General features: G+C 46.7%; 1 protein-coding gene across 19 annotated transcripts; it reads right to left on the reverse strand.

The window, feature by feature from the left end:
• Window positions 1-2,967: 2,967 nt before the first annotated feature.
• On the reverse strand, window positions 2,968-17,749 carry LOC106865786 (protein FAR1-RELATED SEQUENCE 5-like). 19 transcript variants are annotated; one of them, XR_002966083.1, is made up of 9 exons: window positions 17,614-17,749; window positions 17,430-17,532; window positions 17,134-17,194; window positions 12,955-13,088; window positions 12,832-12,862; window positions 12,553-12,623; window positions 11,066-11,148; window positions 6,890-7,093; window positions 6,393-6,794 (listed from the first exon to the last, which is right to left on the reverse strand). XR_002966083.1 is itself a non-coding variant. In XM_024462882.1 (9 exons), exon 9 carries the CDS (start codon window positions 7,767-7,769, stop codon window positions 6,825-6,827), a length of 945 nt encoding a protein of 314 aa, XP_024318650.1. In that variant the 5' UTR covers window positions 7,770-8,685; window positions 8,777-8,899; window positions 11,066-11,148; window positions 12,553-12,623; window positions 12,832-12,862; window positions 12,955-13,088; window positions 17,134-17,194; window positions 17,430-17,532; window positions 17,614-17,749; the 3' UTR covers window positions 6,393-6,824. The 19 variants fall into 19 exon arrangements, 13 of the variants coding, with proteins under 13 accessions (XP_024318468.1, XP_024318453.1, XP_024318482.1 ...); XR_002966067.1 differs by adding an exon at window positions 7,271-8,776 and having other exon boundaries at window positions 11,066-12,623; XM_024462882.1 differs by adding an exon at window positions 8,777-8,899 and having other exon boundaries at window positions 6,393-8,685.
• Between the last annotated feature and the right edge of the window lie 1,793 nt (window positions 17,750-19,542).

Raw genomic sequence — 19,542 nt, forward strand, 5'->3', positions numbered from 1 at the left:
ATTCGATATCATCATCATTTATCTCATCTAACCCAAGCAACATGAAACGTTAAGTGTGTGACCCTACGGGTTCGAGAACATGTGGACATGATCAAATATCAATAACCAATAGCGGGACCTGGATGTCCATAATAGTTCCCACATATTCCACGAAGATCTCATCGGTTGAACCACTATGTCGAGGATTCAATTAATCCAGTATCCAATTCTCTTTGTCTCGCGATATATTACTTGCCCGAGATTTGATCGTCGGTATCGCCATACCTAGTTTAATCTCGTTACCGGCAAGTTCTCTTTACTCGTTCCGTAATATAATACCCCCGCAACTAAACACATTAGTCGCATGCTTGCAAGCTCATTAGGATGTTATATTACCGAGAGGGCCCAGAGATATCTCTCCGTCACAAGGAGTGACAAATCCCAGTCTTGATCCATACAACCCAACAAGCACCTTCTGAGATACCTGAAAAACACCTTTATGATCACCAGGTTACGAGATGACGGTTGATGCCCACAAAGTATTCTTCCGGTACTAGGGAGTGGCATGATCTCATGGTCTAAAGAAATAATACTTGACATAATAAAACATAAGCAACTTAAACTTAAGTGACACGATCAAAAGCTATGTTTAGGTTTGGGTCTGTCCATCACATCATTCTCCTAATGATATGATCTCGTTATTAAATGACAACACATGTCTATGGTTAGGAAACCTTAACCATCTTTAATCAACGAGCTAATCTAGTAGAGGCGTATTAGGGACACGGTATTTGTTTATTTATCCACACATGTATTTGAGTTTCCAATCAATACAATTATAGCATGGGCAATAAACATTTATCAAGAACAATGAAATATGATAATAACAAATTTATTATTGCCTCTAGGGCATATTTCCAACAAAACTAAACGTACCATTTAACTTCTAGTTTACAGAAAAAAGGAAAAAAATTCACCGGTGGTGGCGCGACGGCAGCGGGCTCCCGACGGCAACGTGATCTGCGAAGCCCTCTTGCCGGTGATCGGGACGAGCCAGGGCGGCGGCGGGGCCGTCAGCGGTGGCCTCCCGACGACTTCCCTTTCAGCCTACGTCTTCCCTAGCGGTGAGATCACGGCAGCGGCGGATCTCGGACGCGTTGCTCAGATCTGCCAGATTCCTGCAACGACAAAAAATCTCCAGGTAGTAACAGGATACGATGGCCCCGAGCGCTAACATGGGGAGAGGGTGTGACAACGACGCGTGAACGGGAAGGGGAGAGTGCGCGGCGGGCTGAGGAGGGAGATGGGTTTAGGCGAGGGGCGGCGCGCGAGATGAAGAAAGAGAGATGGATGCCCTGGGGCTGAGAAGAAGGAGGAGGAGGATTAGGTTGGGAGAGAGCGAGGACAGCGTGTGGGAGAAGGTGTAGGTGGGGAAAGAGGATGGCTTGTGCATGAGGAGGAGGGACCGAGCTAAAAAAGGCAGTGAAAAAAAAACTCACTTGCGGTGGCATGACGGCTGCGGGCTCCCGAGGGCGACCTGATCTGGGCGCCCGCCTCCCGCTGGCCGTCGGGACGAGATGTGGTGGCAACGGGACCGCCAGATCTGGTCTCCCGACGACCTCAATTTGGCCCTGCGTCTTCCCCAGCGGCGGATCTCGGACACATGTTGCTTGGATCTGCCACATTCCTGCGACGACAGCAAACCGCCTGGTAGTAACATGATATGATGGCCTAGGGCGGCAACATTGGGAGAGGGAGGCGACAACAGGGAGGGGGATTGCGCGGCGGGCATGAGGGAGATGGCTGCAGGCATGAGGGGCGGCGCGGAGATGAAGAAAGAGGGATGGATGCCTTGGAGCAGAGGAGGAGGAAGAGGATTAGGTTGGGAGAGAGCGAGGGCAGCCCTGTGGGAGAAGGAGTAGGTGGGGAAAGAGGGTGGCTTGTGTATTGAGGAGGAGGGACCGAGCTAAAAAAGGAAGTGAAGCGAAGCAGACTCCACGCGTGGAGAATAGTCCGTGGATGAGATTTCTTCTGCAAAAAGAAATGAAGAATTTTCTATTGTTTCAGAGGAGAATGCAGAAAGTTCGCTTGCTAGTAAAGGCCCTTCTCAATTATGGCCCAGCAAGGCCCGTTCACAAAAAAACTGAGGGACGAAAAACTAAAAGTACCTTTTAACTTCTAGTTTGCAGAAAAAAAAGGAAAAAAATTCACCGGTGGTGGCGCGACGGCGGCGGGCTCCCGACGGCACGTGATCTGCGAAGCCCTCCTGCCGGCAACCGGGACGAGCCGTGGCGACGGGGCCGTCAGATGCGCCCTCCCGACAACTTCCCTTTCAACATGCATCTTCCCTAGCGGTGAGATCTCGGTAGCGGTGGATCTCGGATGCGTTGCTCAGATCTGCCAGATTCCTGCGACGACATCTCAAGGTAGTAACCGGATACGATGGCCCCGGGCGCCAGAATGGGGAGAGGGTGGCAACAACGACGCGTGAACGGGAAGGGGAGAGTGCGCGGCGGGCGTGAGGAGGGAGATGGCTGCAGGCGAGGGGCGGCGCGCGAGATGAAGAAAGAGAGATGGATGCCCTGGTGCTGAGGAGGATTAAATTGGGAGAGAGCGAAGACAACGTGTGGGAGAAGGAGTAGGTGGGGGAAGAGGGTGGCTTGTGTACAAGGAGGAGGGACCGAGCTAAAAAAGGGAGTGAAGTGAAGCGGACGCAACACTGTGAAGAATAGTCCGCCACATGCGGACTTCTGCAAAAGGAAAAAGAATTTTCTATTGTTTTTTCAGAGGAGAATGCAGAAAGTTTCCTTGCTAGTATATATGAATCTGGCGCGACCTTGTTTCTCTGCAATAAACTTAAGACAGGTTCTCTGGAGAACCAAATAATAAACATACGAGTCCTCAAAAATAATACTCCAGGAACAAAGATGGGGCAGGGAGAGGTGTGTGTTGATCCATGGAATTAATTAAAGAGTTGCTAATAAAAAGAAATAATTACAAACAGATCAAACTAGTACAAAAGCAGTGTATATAACATTCTAGTAATGCCAAATTAAATAGCAGGTGGTCGGAGGAAAGAAGAAAGAATACGACATCAGTGCGTGACAGTAACAACTACTGCAATCCTATATAGATATACGAGATATTCGAGTTGGTAAGATATGGATATATGTGTTGAAAAATATGGACGGATTAGTAATCCAAGGAAAGCTGGCGCTGGAGCTGCAGCTTCTTGCTGCTAGTCCTTCGCTCAAGCTGCGCCTGAGACGGGCTGTTGAACCCCGGCGCCCTCCTGCCGCTGCTCCTGCTGCTGACAGGGGAAGGCGAAGGGGAAAAGGCTACGGAGGCCGGGCTGCGAGGAGTCGTCGTCGGGTTGTTGCAGAAGTAGTCTTGGTGATCCGGATGCATCTGCTTGTTGTCGTCGTCGGCGGTGTACGCGTCGAACTTCTTGTGGCGGCGGTAGTCGCCGGCTCCCGGGCTGCAGAGGCAGCCGCCCCCGGGGCTGTCGGAGCAGTACTGCGGCGAGGCGCCCGCGAAGGACCAGGTGCTGCGTGCGCTCCGGGAGGACGAGGAAGCCATCGAAGGGGAATAAGAAGATGAAGAAGGAGAAGACACCGCCATTGTCGGCAACGACGAGACGAGCTCATGGCCATGGGCGGCGGCCATGGCGCGCCGCCTGGCATCCTTGAGCCGCTCCTCGTCGGTCAGCAGGTTGATGACGCTGTCGGCCCGGCGCTGCATGGACGCGCCCCAGTCAAAGCCCTTGTCGTCCACATGGTTGAACCCTTCCCGGAGGTCGTGGAGCGCGGGCATGTCGGGGAGGAAGTCCCGGGGCAGCTCCTGTGGGCCGTGCGTGAGGAGGAACTCCAGGACGACCAGGGCCTTGTACACGGGCCGCCATTCCTTCCAGTCGTGCACGCGGCCCAGGCGCCGGTGGAGCACGTTGGCGATGCGCCAGTAGTCGTCGATGTCGAAGGCAGCCTGCGCGATGCAGGAGAGCGTCTTGGCGTCCGGCACGCACGCGTCCTTGTTGCTCGTGGCTTCCTGCACCAGGAGTTCTGCCGGGGTCACGTCGCCTAAGGCTAGCCGGGCTTGCTTGTACTTGTCTTGCAGGTACCCCGACGCCTGCCGGCCCAGCCGTGTCGACGAGAACAATGCCGCCATGGCTAGCAACGGGCGACCTTCTTCGAGCTTCGATCTCTTGATCGACACAGCACCTCTTCTTTGGTTTCTCTTCTTGATCGGCAGTTGGTTTTACTCTAGGGGAACAAATTGGGGGACACAGGTTGGAATGGTTGGTGGAGAGACAGGATCGGCGGCCCAAGGAGGCATGCCTCGGTCATGCATCCTCGCGACCGCCCGGCTTATGAGGGCCGTGCCTCGTCCTTCTCGCACCCGGATTTGCAGCACAACCTGCCGTCTGCTCTGCATGCCATATATAGAGCCGTGTGCATCTGTTTTTATTTTGATTTTCTTCAAAAAAATATTTTGAATGTTAATAAAAGAAAAGGTTAGAAATTAAAAAAACAACGATCATCCAACTGCCGAAGACAGAGAAGAATTGGAAAAAAATCGCGTGGGCGCTGGGCTCACCCCCGCGGGCGTGCGCTCCACGTCCGGATGGCCGCGACATCGGATCGAACGGCAGCACGCGCGATGCGTCTCACGGCTCGCCCAACGAGTCCCCCGTGTCGGCTCACCCATCGCCAGCTCGCCCGCGTCTGATGCCCGCCCTGTCAACCGTCGATCGGATCGAGCGAGCGAGCACAGCGCTGCAGACTTAGGGCACCCACGACGAAGTCGATCGCCAACACCGGCCATGGCTTCGCCCCGGCGCCGCCCCCGATTGTGGCCGCGTCCACGATCTCATCAGGCTCCGCGCGCGCAGGATGCAGACCTCGCCATCACCGGCTCCACCGCGCAGACCCCGACCCCAACCTCGTCTTCACAGGCTCCTCCACCGCGCCGACCCCGACCCCAACCTCGTCTTCACAGGCTCCTCCACCGCGCCGACTCCGACCTCGCCGTCGCCGGCCCTCCTCGACGCCCGGCGCTTCCTAGAGCTCCACCGCCTCTACACAGTGCCGAGCTCGCCGTCGTCAGCCTTCCTCGCCTGCCATTGTCGACGCTAGTCGGCTTCTACACAGTGCGAGCTCCACCGCCCACGAGGTGTTCGGTCTTTGTCCCCAACAAGCTTTCTTGGTAAATTAAATCTCAAACTTCGTCTGATGATTCTCTTTAGTATATTTTTCTCATTTATGTTGCATGATTCTGCTTCGTAGATCATGTCAGGGGACGATCTTCAGTTCATATTCAGCAAGGAAGCTAGCTGGAGCTTCTCGTTTCTGGTTCAGTTCAGAAACTACAGCTTCAGGCCTTCAGTATCTTCTGTCAGTTCTTGTAAGCTTGGTCTATTGGTTGTGCATTGCAGCTTCTCCCAACAAGTTTGGTTTCGCCTCCGAGCCTGGTCCAGAGCCAACTTCCCCATTCCCGTGAGGATTGGTGGACTACGGAAAGAAAATATGCTTCCAAGTTGCTGCGGAGAGATTTCGACACAATTACCATCCTAATCCACTGGAGAATCTGGAAGGAGAGAAATGCTAGAATTTTCCAACAGGAATCATGCTCTGCGGACAGCGTTGTCAAGCTCATCATCGATGAACTCCAATCGTGGAAAGTTGCACGATGTGTGCTGGCATTCTGAATTTTTCTAGTTGTTTGTGTTGCTAGAAACAGCCCTTAGTTCTGGCCTGTAAGATGTTCAGGTTTCAGTATGTGCTGTAGGGTGTGAGTCTCAGGTGTTAAATTTGTGGGCTCTCTCTTTCCTCTTGTATTTTGTAACTTGTACTCTGCTTCTTTTCTCTCTAATAAATTTTCGGCCTCTGACCTTTCGATAAATACCTGAATAATGTATCGGCATCCTCGAAATTATCAATGCTAGGCCAGTCAATGAATTAATCATTATCTCCATGACTGATGTCACTTTCTGGAACACTGTGATTATTGAGAACAGCTGAACCATTGGTCAGTGCAAACTGACAATTGTTCGAGTTTTCTGTTTGGTATTTGTCTCAAGGGAAAAGCACTTGATTCAGATTTCATATAAGATTGCTCTATTTCTAACTACTATTCTAAAGGTGAGATCTGTAGAAGAAAAATCTAGCCATGAAATTTCTTTTGCCAGGTTAACATAGTTCAAAGAGAACTATGCCTAGGAGAGTTCACCGATACTGAAAAGCACGTTCATCTCTTGTTTCTAGATCATTCCGTTCCAGACCTTCACCTACAATGCAATATATATGATAACAAAATATTTAAAATCAATTTTACACACATAAGCAGAAGGTATTGAGCAGGTCACTACCTTTCTTCTGGCACCCTTCTTCTTGTTCCCAATGTTCTTTTCAACAACATTTTTAATACGTGTCTTCTTTGGACCTTTTATTACTTGAGGAATTTTGAATGATATTACATCATTTAATGGTTCTCGGACACATTCATTTGGAATAGGAGGGATCTCATTGGATTTTTCATGCATCTCACTTAGATAAGTATCCGCTTCCAAGTTCAAGTCATGCATGGCTTTCTGCAACTTATCAAGAAGTTGTTTTGACGACGAACACTTCAATGCAAGAGATGTGGCCTGTCGAGATAAAAGTGCTGCCTGTGTTTTCAAATCTGCCTCCTCAGTTCCTGGTTTCTGAATATAAAATCCACTTTTAGCTTATTTTGTCCATCTAGGCAGTATATATTGCGATGGCAAATTGTATACTCCATTCATATATAGACTCTAAGAGCATGTTTGCACAATAAACCTGTAAGATATAGTTGCCAATTTAAACACCCTATATTACAGGATACAAAATACAATTGAAACAACCTGTAAGATAATACGGAGTAGTAAACATACCTATGCATTCAAACATCCGGCAAGAGCATGTAATGGTCGAATCTTCAGTATTCAATACTACTGTTGCTCCACGGTCAGATTGCATATACTTAACAAAGAATGTCGAGTTTGTCCCCGCAGCTTCTAACAATTCACAAGACAATGTAAACTGTTTTTTAAATTCTTCCTCAAACTCCGAATACATTCTCCTTGTATATGATTCACCTGCAGTTTTCAACATAGGTAGATTTGGAATGTAGGAAACTGGGGTCTTTCGACGTGACTTAAAATCAGCATCCAACTCATTTGACATTAGACTAACTGCAACGTTCTCACATTCTACAAGGAGTTCTGAAAGACCGAGTTTCCTATGAAATCTTTTCTTGAAGACATTATTCATACCTTCGCTCCTTTGGATAGAGTTCATGTCTGCTATAAAAGAGTCACGGTATACCGCAGCCCACTTTGCCCTCAAAGCATATAGGTTTGCCATCCATGAGTTATTCTCAAGATTGTATTTAGCCAACAATTCATGCCATTTCTGTGTGAAGTAAATCTCTTCCCTGTCTTCGTAGATACATCTTTTGAAATCTGTCCAGAACTTGTTCTCTGACTTGTCTTCTGAAGCATGAATTACATGACCAAGATGTTTAGCTGCATTTAAGCCAATATGCCACAAACAAAGACGGTGGGTTGTATTTGGGAATACATAAACAATTGCTGCTGCCATTGCCGCGTCTTGATCTGTGAAAATTGTGCTTGGGGGCTTTCCAGATATTGCTGTTAGAAAGGTCTCAAAGAGCCAAACAAATGATTCAATAGTCTCATTGAATATAAGTGCACACCCAAAAATTATTGTTTGTTTGTGATGGTTGGTGCCAAGAATCGAAGCAAAAGGCATTTCAAACTAACAAGTTTGAAATGTGGTGTCAAAGGACACAGCATCACCAAAGCATTTGTAATCCATGATAGACTGGCCATCTGCCCAAAAGAAATTTGCTATACGACCATCTTCCTTGTCCACCTGAACAAAATGTAGAATCCTGTAACTATTTATTTCTCAGATATTCAGATAATGTTTATGCATCATTGGCTTCTAAGTACTGTCTGCGCTCGCGACCTATCTCATTATAGGAATCCATCTTAGAAAATGGTATTTTGCCTTCCCCTCCATAATGCTCCTTCATGAAATCAAAAACTTGGAATGGCTTCATTCCAGCCCGCCGTATCTGCCCAATTAATTTCCTATCTGCCTCTATAACCTCTCGTTGGGACCTTAGCTTATGTGACTTATTTGGACTAGCAAGATAATGGTTATGATCTAATACGACCTTTTGCACTGTCCAAACCCTCTCTTTGTTGATACTAAACTGAACACGAGCATCACAACCGGTCCTTGTGATATTCTTTTGTGATGACTCATTTTCTCAATATCCTTAGCTACTACAAACTAGATGTTTCTGACATAAACTACCATCTAGGCAGTGCTTCGTCTTGCTCTTTCTAACACTGAACCCAACCTGTCCAGCATAGGTGTTGTACATCTCATAAGCCTTTTCCTCAGATTCAAAAGTCATTCCAACTTTAGGTGTGATCAAATTTTGTCCAGATTTATCAACCACCTCCTGTACATTTGAATTGTCAGTTAAAGGTGTACTATAACAAAAGAAAAATATATATATTTTGTCAAGTTTGTTACTTATATTTTTTTTACCTCATTCCGTACTTCATTCTCCACTGATCCAACATGTGCTATTTGTTGTTCCTCTTCTCCACGATGGCCACCAACAGCATCACTCAAAGCTGGAGCATCTAATCTACATCAGTGAGCGATCGATGACTAATCGGCCGGCCGGACCTTGACACGGCGATGATCATGATCAAGCGAGGAGCAGCAGCAGCAATTACCTGAGGACCGACGGCAACATATCAGCGTGCGTGCAATCCAGAGCCGGCAACGGGGATGACGATGGCGCGGCGGCGGCCACGGCAACCGACCGCGGCGGGATGACGATCACGCTATTCTCCATCCTGCGCGCGCGGAGCCCAATGAGATCGTGGATGCGGCGGCAATCGGGGGCGGGCCGTGGCAATCGCGTTGGCGATCGACGTCGTCGTGGGTACCCTACGTCTGTGTCTGCGCTCGCTCGCTCGATCCGATCGACGGTTGACAGGGCGGGCATCGGACGCGGGCGAGCCGATGCAGGCGAGCTGACGCGGGGGACTCGTTGGGCAAGCCGCGAGAAGCATCGTGCATGCCGCCGTTCGATCCGAAGTCGCGGCCATCCGGACGTGGAGCGCACGCGCACGCGGGTGAGCCCAGCGCCCACGCGATTTTTCTCCGAACAATTGCACGTTGGTGCCCGCGCACGGCCAAAGCAGGTTCGCGGGCCAGCATGGCCCGTTTAACTTTCTGCCAGGCCGAGCTTGAGCCGGGCTCGCTGTCCTCGGTCTGTGCCAGCCCGAGTTCCCGGGGCAAATCCGAGTCGCCGAACTCAAACCCGAAACAGACGCGTGCTCATGCGCCGTCGAGTATAAGGTGAACCGCAAGGACGCCGGAGGCACATCAGATTCTCGCCCGAGGCACTCATTGCGACTTTGCGACCTTCCGGTTTAATTATCTCTCCCTGATGGCGCCCAACAACAAGATCTCCTTCTCCATCGCCTCCAAACCCCGGCCGCCGAACACCGCCACGCGCCCCGCCGCCTTCGCCGCCGCCGGGCGCTCCGGCCCCGCCCCGCGCTTCATCGTCACCGCCTTCGATCCCTCCGAGTCCCTCATCCCGCCCCTTCCGAACGCGCGCAACCCCACCGCCGGCGATGGCCCGCTCGCCTTCGTGCTCGACGCCTCCGCCGAAGCCCCCTCGTCCAGCCTAGGCTACGACCTCACCGTCCGCAGCACCAACACGGCGGCTGCTGCTGCTGGGGAGCCCAGCGGCGACCTAACGCTCGGCGGTTCAAGGACGACATGGCCACCCTCCCCGACATCCAGGGCTCGGACGAGTACGAGGAGGTGCCGGTGGAGGGATTCGGTGCGGCGCTCCTCGCTGGCTACGGCTGGAAGAAGGGGGATCCTATCGGCAGGGACAAATCCAAGCGGGACGCCAAGGTCTTCGAGCGTGGCCGCCGCTTCGACACGCAAGGCTTGGGCGCCGACCCTTCCCAGGAGACGCGCTCGCGCCGCCCTCTTCCTGCTGGGAAGGAGAATATTCTCGACAAGAAGAAGCAGAGGTTGGAGCAGCCCGATTCCACCGTCACAAGGAGGTTGAAGCAGAGGTTGAAGGGGTCGTCAGAAGCTTGACAATGAAGGCGTCGTCCAGGAGTGACTACTAGCTAGCTAGGGATTCGGCAACGACAACTCGCCCGATCGAGTTTGATGCTCAATTCGTCCTTGTCGGTCTTGCTGATCGAATATTAGCAAGGGCCTTTTTTCTTCTTGGTGATCAATATAATGTGTAGCTGATCAGTTTTGATAGTGTCATGCTCTATAGGCAGTTGCCGGCCGATCAGTTGGTTCCAACTTTTTGTGGATTTGGAATTGGGTCTGTCTATTAGTCAGCCGCCTGGTTTTGTACCCAGAAACAATCGCCTGTTATTTTGATTAAAACCAGGCGCCTGCTTTTGAAAGAAAATCCGGACGCCTGCTTTTGAAAGAAAAACCAGGCAGAATACAGATCTGCCATAAAACAGACAGAGTTAAGACTCTTTGTGTCAAACTAACTGAATCTGTGACAGCATGAAATGCAAAAACATGCTTCTTTTTTTAACAAAGAGACATTGCACAATAAAAAAGATCTGGCAACTGGAGTACATGCATTTTGACAAACAAAAGCAAAAAACTGTTTTGAAATTCAAAAGTCAAAATGGAGGCTTTGAGGCTTGGAGCCAAGGCTTGTAATGCATTGATTGATACAGGAAATCCATCACAGATAAGAGATTAACATCTAACTAGGGCTGCACTTGTTATACATATGCAAATTTCAGAGGATTAAGAATTGTAAAATGCATAAATTTGAATCAAAACAGGCCTATGCAACTGCAGACATAAAAAACTGTAAAGGGCTAACCTACACGCAGGCCACTGTTTGAAAACCTCAACAGTACAAAACAACTGCAAAAAGTTGATACAATCTCCAACCTTGTTTATAATTTTTGTATGTGCAAAAAGGTAACACAGCAGGGCAAGATGATGTGTACCTCTTCGTTGCTGACTCGAGTAATATCTAGCTTCACTTGACCAGCTCTTTATACAGCAGGGATAGATCCATAATTGTGGTGTCCTGTTTGCCAAATAAAATGATACATACAGCCAGGAACATTCATAGGAAACAGTCAAAAACTTTTGGGGTTGGCTCTCCAGAAATTTGGGACTTTTAATCCCCACACATACACCCCATTCCCCCACAAAAATGAAAAGGTTGAACTGTCTAATTGATCCTCAAGGTTGGCAGATATATTTCTATTTCAACAAAGGGGGACAACAAACAAGTTTTAACACATAGAACTTAAGTAGCATAACTTAGCCTTAGATGCTGACCCCATAAATTAAAGTGCATTCTGTGTGTTGAAGTTCAATATTGACAAAATGTATTGTTTGTTCAAGTTAGAGGATATAACCCCACTAGTTGGTAGAGATTAATTGCAAAATGCGATTAATGAAAATCAAGAGTGCAATTGCACTTGGCCAGAGTATAACTTGCAGTATTTGTCGGTGCATAAAAAAAGAGAACGAAATATTCAAGTTAGGGGATATAACCTCACTAGTTGGTACAGATTAATTTCAAAATGCGATTAATGAAAACCAAGAGTGCATTTGCACTTGGACAGAGTATAACTTGCAGTATTTGTTGGTGCATAAAAAAAGAGAAATAAAATGTTCAAATTAGGGGATATAACCACACTAGTTGGGACAGAAAAATTGCAATTACTGAAAATCAAGAGTGCAAAGCCAGAGTATAACTTGCAGTACTGTTTGTGGGTGCATAAAGAAAGACAACAAAAATGTTCAAGTTATGCAAAAATAACCCCACTAGCTAGGATAGAAAATTGCAGTTGCAATTAACAAATCTCGCCAGTGTGATTGAGCTAAAACAGACTGTAAAAATGCGATATTGTTTGGAAGTGCATCAAAAAAGAGAACAAAATGTTCAAGTTTGGCTAATATAACCCCACTAGTCGGGACAGAAAAATTGCAATTGCAATTAATGACAGACGACAGTGCGATTGCACTCAGACAGAGTTTAAAATGCGCTATCGTTTGAGAGTGCATCAGTTAGAGACACAAGTTAGTGCATATAACAACAGTGCAATGGCACATATGCAGAATGTAAGTTGTGCTGCTGTTTGGCAAGCCATCAATGAGAGAACAAAAAATGTTCAAGTTAGGAAGATAACACACACACCCTAGTTGGATCAGATCGACAAATTTGAATGCCCGATAAGATTTAGGCTGTGGTAAAACCTAGTGTCCAGAGATTGGCTTATTGGAAACATGCATCAGATTTTCTTTCATAAAAACTTGTGACAACAGCATAAAAGGTGTGGTTGCTGCAATTTCAAGAAACAGTACAATTAATTTAGAAAAGCAATGCAACTGAAGAGCCAGCAGCTATCCACCAAAAGAAAATGCTATTAGATTAATGGAGTGCAATTTAAAACAAGATAAACAGAAAGAAGGAACAAACATTTGGATGTCTTGGTTCTTGCAATCATTTGAATCGATGATTTGGACGACAGGCACACAAGTTGGTTTTTCCTGGAAATCAAAATATCAGGCTCAAAATACACACACAAAAAGCAATCAAAAGGCAGTAGTACTAGGTAAACGAAAACGATCAAAAGCAGGCCACCAACCCGCACCCACGTGATACATCTGTAACTGCAGTTTGAAAAACAACCTATTGCAACAGAACAAGAAGTGCAATTTGACTTAACGAAAGGAAGTGCGACTAAAAACAACTTACATTAGGCTTATCTTGGTTCAGATGGTTTTTCCTGAAAATAAAAAAGAATAAACAAAAATTAAGCCAAACTAATGAAGGAAACAAAAGGAACAATAAAAAGCTTATGATGCAGAAACAACTTACATTACTGGGCGCAGAATTTGACCTACTTAAGGCATTATTAAGCTTGTCTCGGTTGTGGGGCTGGGTTTGGGATAAGAGTCACATAAAGAGGCCGCCAGAGCTTTGGATCATAAATATAATTCCCCCACAGTCATCTAAATATTCGCCAGGACGAAAAAAAGCAAAGATGGATCATTATGAAAGTATGGAAGACAATTGGTAGGGAGAGGTTGATTGATTTTAAGAGTCGATGTCTCATCCTTGGAAGTTAACAGTTTGGAAGCTACATGTTTTTTTGAATCAATCAGATAATAACGTGAGTAAAGCGATGCAAAACAATTTAGGGTAATAACCTTAAAAATAAATTGACATAAAAGGACTATAACTTCAATCAGATGCCTTCTCTAAAATACATTTGTTGTTGCCCAAAACTAGAGCAGAAACAATAGCTCCAGAAGCTACAAAATAAAAATAAATAAAGGGGTGACAGAACTGATCATTTTCAGAGATTAACCACACAAGAAGAAAATCCTTACATTCCATGCTTTCAGTGAGGGATGCTGGGGAGACAACGAGAACAAACAAAAGAATTTAAAGCATGGCCAGAATCAACATTTTCAGCTGTCATATCTAATTTGGGACTGTCTACAGAAGCTCCAGAAAACCCTACTTTCCCATCAGTGAAATCAAAAGAGGGAGCAGGTGTTGTATGATTATCAGCAGGATACGTCCCCTGTCCTGTAATTTCCTTGGAGCTAGATTATCAGCAAGAGGGAACTCACGACAGCAAATGAATCAAGTACAACAGGGTGCCCTCCCGGATTACCTAGATCAGACTTAGACCTTTGTCCTTATAGCAAATGAAAACAGTCAGTATATGTGTTTGAAAAACAGTCGCATGTTTACAGAAATTCTGGCCTGGTTTTGGCCACCCCCATCGATCCACGCCTAAATATATATACCGTTATTATGTGACCAGATTTCAAAAACAGGCAAACACCAAAAATGAAAAAAGAAATGGTAAAGCCATTTGCACCTATGTTCTGGATATAACACATGCTGCGATTGAAACCCGGACCAGGTGCAATTGCGTCCCGCGATGTGCTCGATTGCGCACATCTAAAGCTGTCCCCTGAAAGGTGCATGCAATTCGATTGAACAAATAAAATCCAGAAAATTAGACAATTCATAACACATGCTGCGATTGAAGCCCGGACCGGGTGCAATTTTGTTCCCCCGATGTGCTCGAGTGCACATCCGAAGCTGCCCCTAAAGGTGCATGCAATTCAATTGAACAAAACATATCCAGAAAAATAGACATCTCATAAACCGGTTGCGATTGAAGCCCGGACCGGGTGCAATTGCGTTCCCCCAATGTGCTCGATTGCACATCGGAAGCTACCCCTAAAGGTGCATGCAATTCAATTGAACAAAAAAATATCCAGAAAATTATACATGCCATAACCCAGTTGCGATTGAAGCCAACGATCGGGTGCAATTGCATTATACAGAAACAGAAATTGTAACCACAGATTTGACGACCCCCCCCCCTTGAACGGGTACTAGTTAAAAACAGAAATTTTAGAGGTTGTAGTACCACAAAGTAGCCTAAAAATCAAACCTGACGAACACATGGGCCACAGAATACGAAAACTGGGCTATGTTCAGAAGGATCAAAACAGAAAATAAAAAATGCCCCTGTGTAGGCTGCAAAAAATGGATTCCTATATGAACAAAAGAGTGGACAAGAGCAGGACAAAAAGCAAAAGGGTATGTACCTCTTCAATGATCATTCGCATGAGTGGCTGAGATACCCACCCACCCCCCCCCCCCCCCCCGCCTCTCACGGGCTGTTTAGCCAAGATCAGAAAAAATGTTCCTCTTCAATGATCATTCGGGTGGAATTGCATTTCACTTTGTGAAGGAACCCTAAGGCCCTGTTTGTTTGGGCTTCTGCTTCAGCTTTTAGCAATCTCAAAAGCACTTCTCCCGTTTACACATGAAGCTGAGAAGCACCTCTGGACGTGCTTCTCAGCTAGAAGCACCAAAAGCACGTCTGGAGGTGCTTCTCAGCTTCATGTGTAAACAGGAGAAGTGCTTTTGCGATTGCTAGAAGCACCAAAAGCTGAAGCTGAAGCCCAAACAAACAGGGCCTAAAAAGGGCGAATGCAATTCAATTAAACAGAAAAATCCAGAAAAATTAGACAACTCAAAAACAGCTTGCGATTCAAGCAATGATCGTGTGGAATGGCAATGAACACAAATCAGGATCATCATGTGATGGGTCACAAAACTCAGCAGCACGGATTTTTCGTGATCCCCATGAACGGGTACTACTTAAAAAAACAAAATTTAGAGGGTGTAGTACCGTTACATAGCCACAAACTAGACAAACTAAAGCCTAAAAATCAAACCTGGTGAACACAAGAAGTCAGGAGAGTGGGCTCCAGAAAACTAGAACCGGGCTAACTCCCAGAAAAATAAAAAATGCCCCTAGTGTAGGTTACAAAAACTGAATTCCCTATATGAACAAAATAGTGGACAAGAGCAGTGCAAAAGAAAAAATTTACCTGTTCAATGATCATACCCCCCCCCCCCCTCCCCGCCTTTGGCAGGCTGTTACCCAAGATCAGAAGAACCGTGTAAATCTTCAGGCAAAAAAATCCCCCATGGTTCACACTATAAGGATACAAAATATCAAGCATGTAACCTTTGAAATATTGGCTGCAAAATAGGTAATATGCAAGGTTATCTAAAAACTATTATATAAAAACATTCGATAACGCGCAAAACGCCCAGCCAACCACGACCCCGACCACAGATCAGAGCAAAAATGCAGAACCCTAAGCAGGACGAAACGCAAAAGTAAGATAATATGGCATTCATAGTGGTGTTAAAACAGTGTTGGTCTGCGAACAAAAGAACCTAGCACAACACATTGCAGAGTTTTGGTGGTAAAATTCACGAGATTTTCATCGGGTGTCGCTGAAAAGCATAACAACAAGCTCAGAGCTTAACCCCCGCACAGGCCGAGAATCACTCACTGCGTCGGCTGCAGCTGGACCAGCAGCATTTTTTTTCAGCTCCATGCCAATTAGCAGGGACAAAATCGGAGAACTAAGAATTAGAATCTGAACATAATCCGTCATCATCGCAGCCGGCGTCAATGTCAGACATCATGCCCTACAAAAAAGTGGCCGAGAAGCAAAAACCTAACACAGTAACCAGAATTCAACTTAGCATGCTTTCGATTTCATACATTAAGGCCAAAATGAACATAGAGGGGGGACCGACAATGCAAAAAAGAAGATATAGAGCAAACCGCAACTTGAAAAGGAATTGTAAATCACAATTCCGAATATTAGTAACATTTTACAAAGACTTACAAAAATGGGTTTGATTTTACTTAACAACCTATTACCTGATAGCTAAATTAGAAAGAACAATCCAAATTAACACACCAGCACAACCAAAAACGAAAATTGATGAATCGCACCCCAGCTGGAATTGCACTTATCAACCACACATGCAATTACAGTTGACATGGAGAGCAGAAATGAAAAAGGGGTACCTACAATTCATCCATGTAATTGATCAATTACAGCTAGCGTTTCAGAAAAGCATTGTTGTGTTCAGAAATAGCATGCGAAACAGTGTTGTGGGAGGGTGCAAATAGGAAAGGGTATTCCTGAAGATTATCATGAGCACGAAAGTGCTGAGATTGCAGTAACTCCAAGGTATTAACAAAAAATCTACATATCACTCGTTAATCGCAAAAGGCTGCTCATCTAAGGAAAACACCCCTGAAATACATATAGTGTGTGCGAGTTGTTAGAAATAAAATCACAGAATGCATCTTGGTTTCATTACAAAATGCATTGATAGAACAGATGCATAACTCATTATATAGACAGAATGATAAGCAACATAACCCGAACATTGCAGCTCGCAGGAATTCACACTAAACTGACCCCCCACCCCCCTATAACAAGGTGCAACCACCTACAATACCTACAATAAACCATCACCTCTAATTGCAAAAATCATCTAACAGTACCCCAATCTAAACCTAAATTCAGACTAAAAACGCCATAGGGCGTGCAGTATAAAACGTACCAAAATCACTGCAAGCAACAAAGGGCGCATGGCCAGCTCCATACACACAAAACATCCGGTGAAGATAGAAACGGGGTGACTCACCACAACACAGCTCAAGAAGACATCCACGAGCACGAATGGAGACTCCCGTTCCTGTCTTCTCCTAAATCAAATGAGGATCAAATCAGCCCCAAAAATCAGCGCATATAACCTGCAGGCAGGCACCACAGCTATGGGTGCGAGCACAAATCAGCCATCAAAACAACAAAGCAAAACTCAGACGCCGACGAGCAATAACCCCCAGCGACATGCCGACGAACCACACACAAAAATCGGCCTCCCGGGCCCCGCCGCGAAACCCAAGCACCAAAAAGCACATGGAGCGACAGAAAGCTCACCGACGAGAGCAAAATCAATGCTGGCCGCCGACGAGACTAGATCCAGCAACGCCCGCTCCTACCGCTGAATCGCACAACACGGTGAGGGCGAACAAAAAGGAGGCTGCGAGCTCGGTTAGAGAGGGAGAGTTAGAGAGTGAGAGTTAGAGAGGGAGGGAGACGACGGGTCGACGGTTGGGCTTACCGGAAAGCGGCGGCACGAGCGAAAGTCCCCGCCGGCGACGAGGGAGGTCAGAAATCGCCCCCTGCGCCCGCTACCAAACCTTTTCTCTCGACAGTTTCAACGAGCAAACAGACAAGACGGCGCGGATTTCAAAAATCAGAAAAGCGGTCGGAGGGAAAAAAGCCACAAAAACAAAACAGAAAGGTGCGCCAGCAACGCGAATCACAAAGACGGATCGAGCGGCTGCGCACGTCGCCTGGTTTCAAAGAAAAAACAGGCGCCTGTGCGTAGCAAAACGGTTTGAAATTTTCTGTAAACAAATATACACATTGTTTATGAGAGGAAATGCATTTTTGTTATCTAGCTTGTGCTGAGTAATTAGGTAATTTCGATGAATATTTAATTAAAAAACAATGTGTAAAACATGTAGCATATTATATCATGCAAACTAAACAAATTAAATAGCAACGCACAGCAATAAAACTCATTTAATTTCACGACATGAATAATTGAATTACTAATCAAAATCTACAAGAAAGAGCAGATTACGTACGGTGTTGTACTCTTTTCTTGTGTTTGTTTGTTGAGGTCGGTGATGAGTCCGGTGTCGTCGATGTTCACGCTGGCAGCAGCAGCCGCCTTGACTACCTCCTGAGCAGCAGCCAGCGCCTATGCAGCAGCAGTTGCCTGGGCTTGGAGTTGGACAGCTTTCTGCTGTGCTTTGAGTTGGGCAGCTTGCTGCTGTGCTTGGAGTTACGCAGCCTGCTGCTGCTGAGTTACAGTGGCAGCCTGAGCCGCAGGATCTCCAAGGTCGTCGGCCATTGGTGATGAAGATGCCGACGAAACAGGGACGTGAAGAAGCGAGCAGTCGCGTCAGAACGCTCCCCAAAAACCTTATCGATCGTCTCCCGGGCAGAATTTCAAAGGTCGAGGTTCCGGAGGCCTGCTCTCCCGGCGATCTGTGCACGCAATCGACAGGATGGAGTAGCAGTTGGCGGCGAACAATGAGATTGGATCGTGGGCGTGACGGCTAGGGTTGTTGTGTGTTCCGTCCGGAGGCCGCGGTCGTCTTATTATATAGGCACGCAGGCGGACTTCGGTTCGGTTTAGGAAACCAAAACCGACTCCGCAATTATCGGGATTTGTTACGCGTCCGCAACGGATTCCGACTGCCAAAAAGATAAGCACGACCCGGCACGGCTCGAACTCGAACTCGAACTCGATCCACGAAACGCGGCGCGCGCGCGTCGTGAGGAGGCGAGGCGAGGCGAGCGGAGGAGGAGGAGGAGCGTGCGTGGGGATTTCCCTTGCTCACTTGATCAAGAGGTGAGAACCAACATACCTTATATATTGATCCAACTCCCCGTAAACTACTAAGGTGGGACTATTCCCACTTCCTCATCCCACTACATGAATGAGCTTTTGAAATTTTCCAGGAATTAATTTCACATTGGGCATTGGGCCTAACCCAAAATTCCAACAATCCCCCACAATATCTCATAAGCACATAAAATTGTCGTTGATTCAAAACTCTGTTTTTGATATACCAGCGTTTCAGTGGAGACCGGTTAAGGTTGAACATCCACCTAAATAAATAGCTTCACTCATGCACAACTGAACAATGGACAAACCTTGAATTGTCAGTTTTCTGTGTTAGAGCTTCACTAAATTGTTGTCTGGTACTGGGCTGCCGAATGCTACCCCGCGGTGTGGAGCATATAAGTCATTCTCCAGGCCTTTTCATGAGCTTACTAGAGAGCACCCAAATCTCATAGATTGCGACCAACAGTCAGGCTCATATAGGTGTGTTATTTAGAGACTACTCTGTAGGACAGTATCTCCCTTACAAATTAATGCAACGCGTTAGAACACATTAAGTTAAACAACCTACCATACAGTACACGAGAGTAATGCATCGTCAACGGAGTGGGATAAAGAATGTACACTCTC

The sequence above is a fragment of the Brachypodium distachyon genome, chromosome 1 (assembly GCF_000005505.3).
Source record: "Brachypodium distachyon strain Bd21 chromosome 1, Brachypodium_distachyon_v3.0, whole genome shotgun sequence".
NCBI classification, from domain to species: Eukaryota; Viridiplantae; Streptophyta; class Magnoliopsida; order Poales; family Poaceae; genus Brachypodium; species Brachypodium distachyon.

Excerpts from the sequence above, each read along its gene's own strand:
- LOC106865786 (XM_024462700.1), bottom strand. The coding sequence starts at position 4,143 with ATGGCGGCATTGTTCTCGTCGACACGGCTGGGCCGGCAGGCGTCGGGG.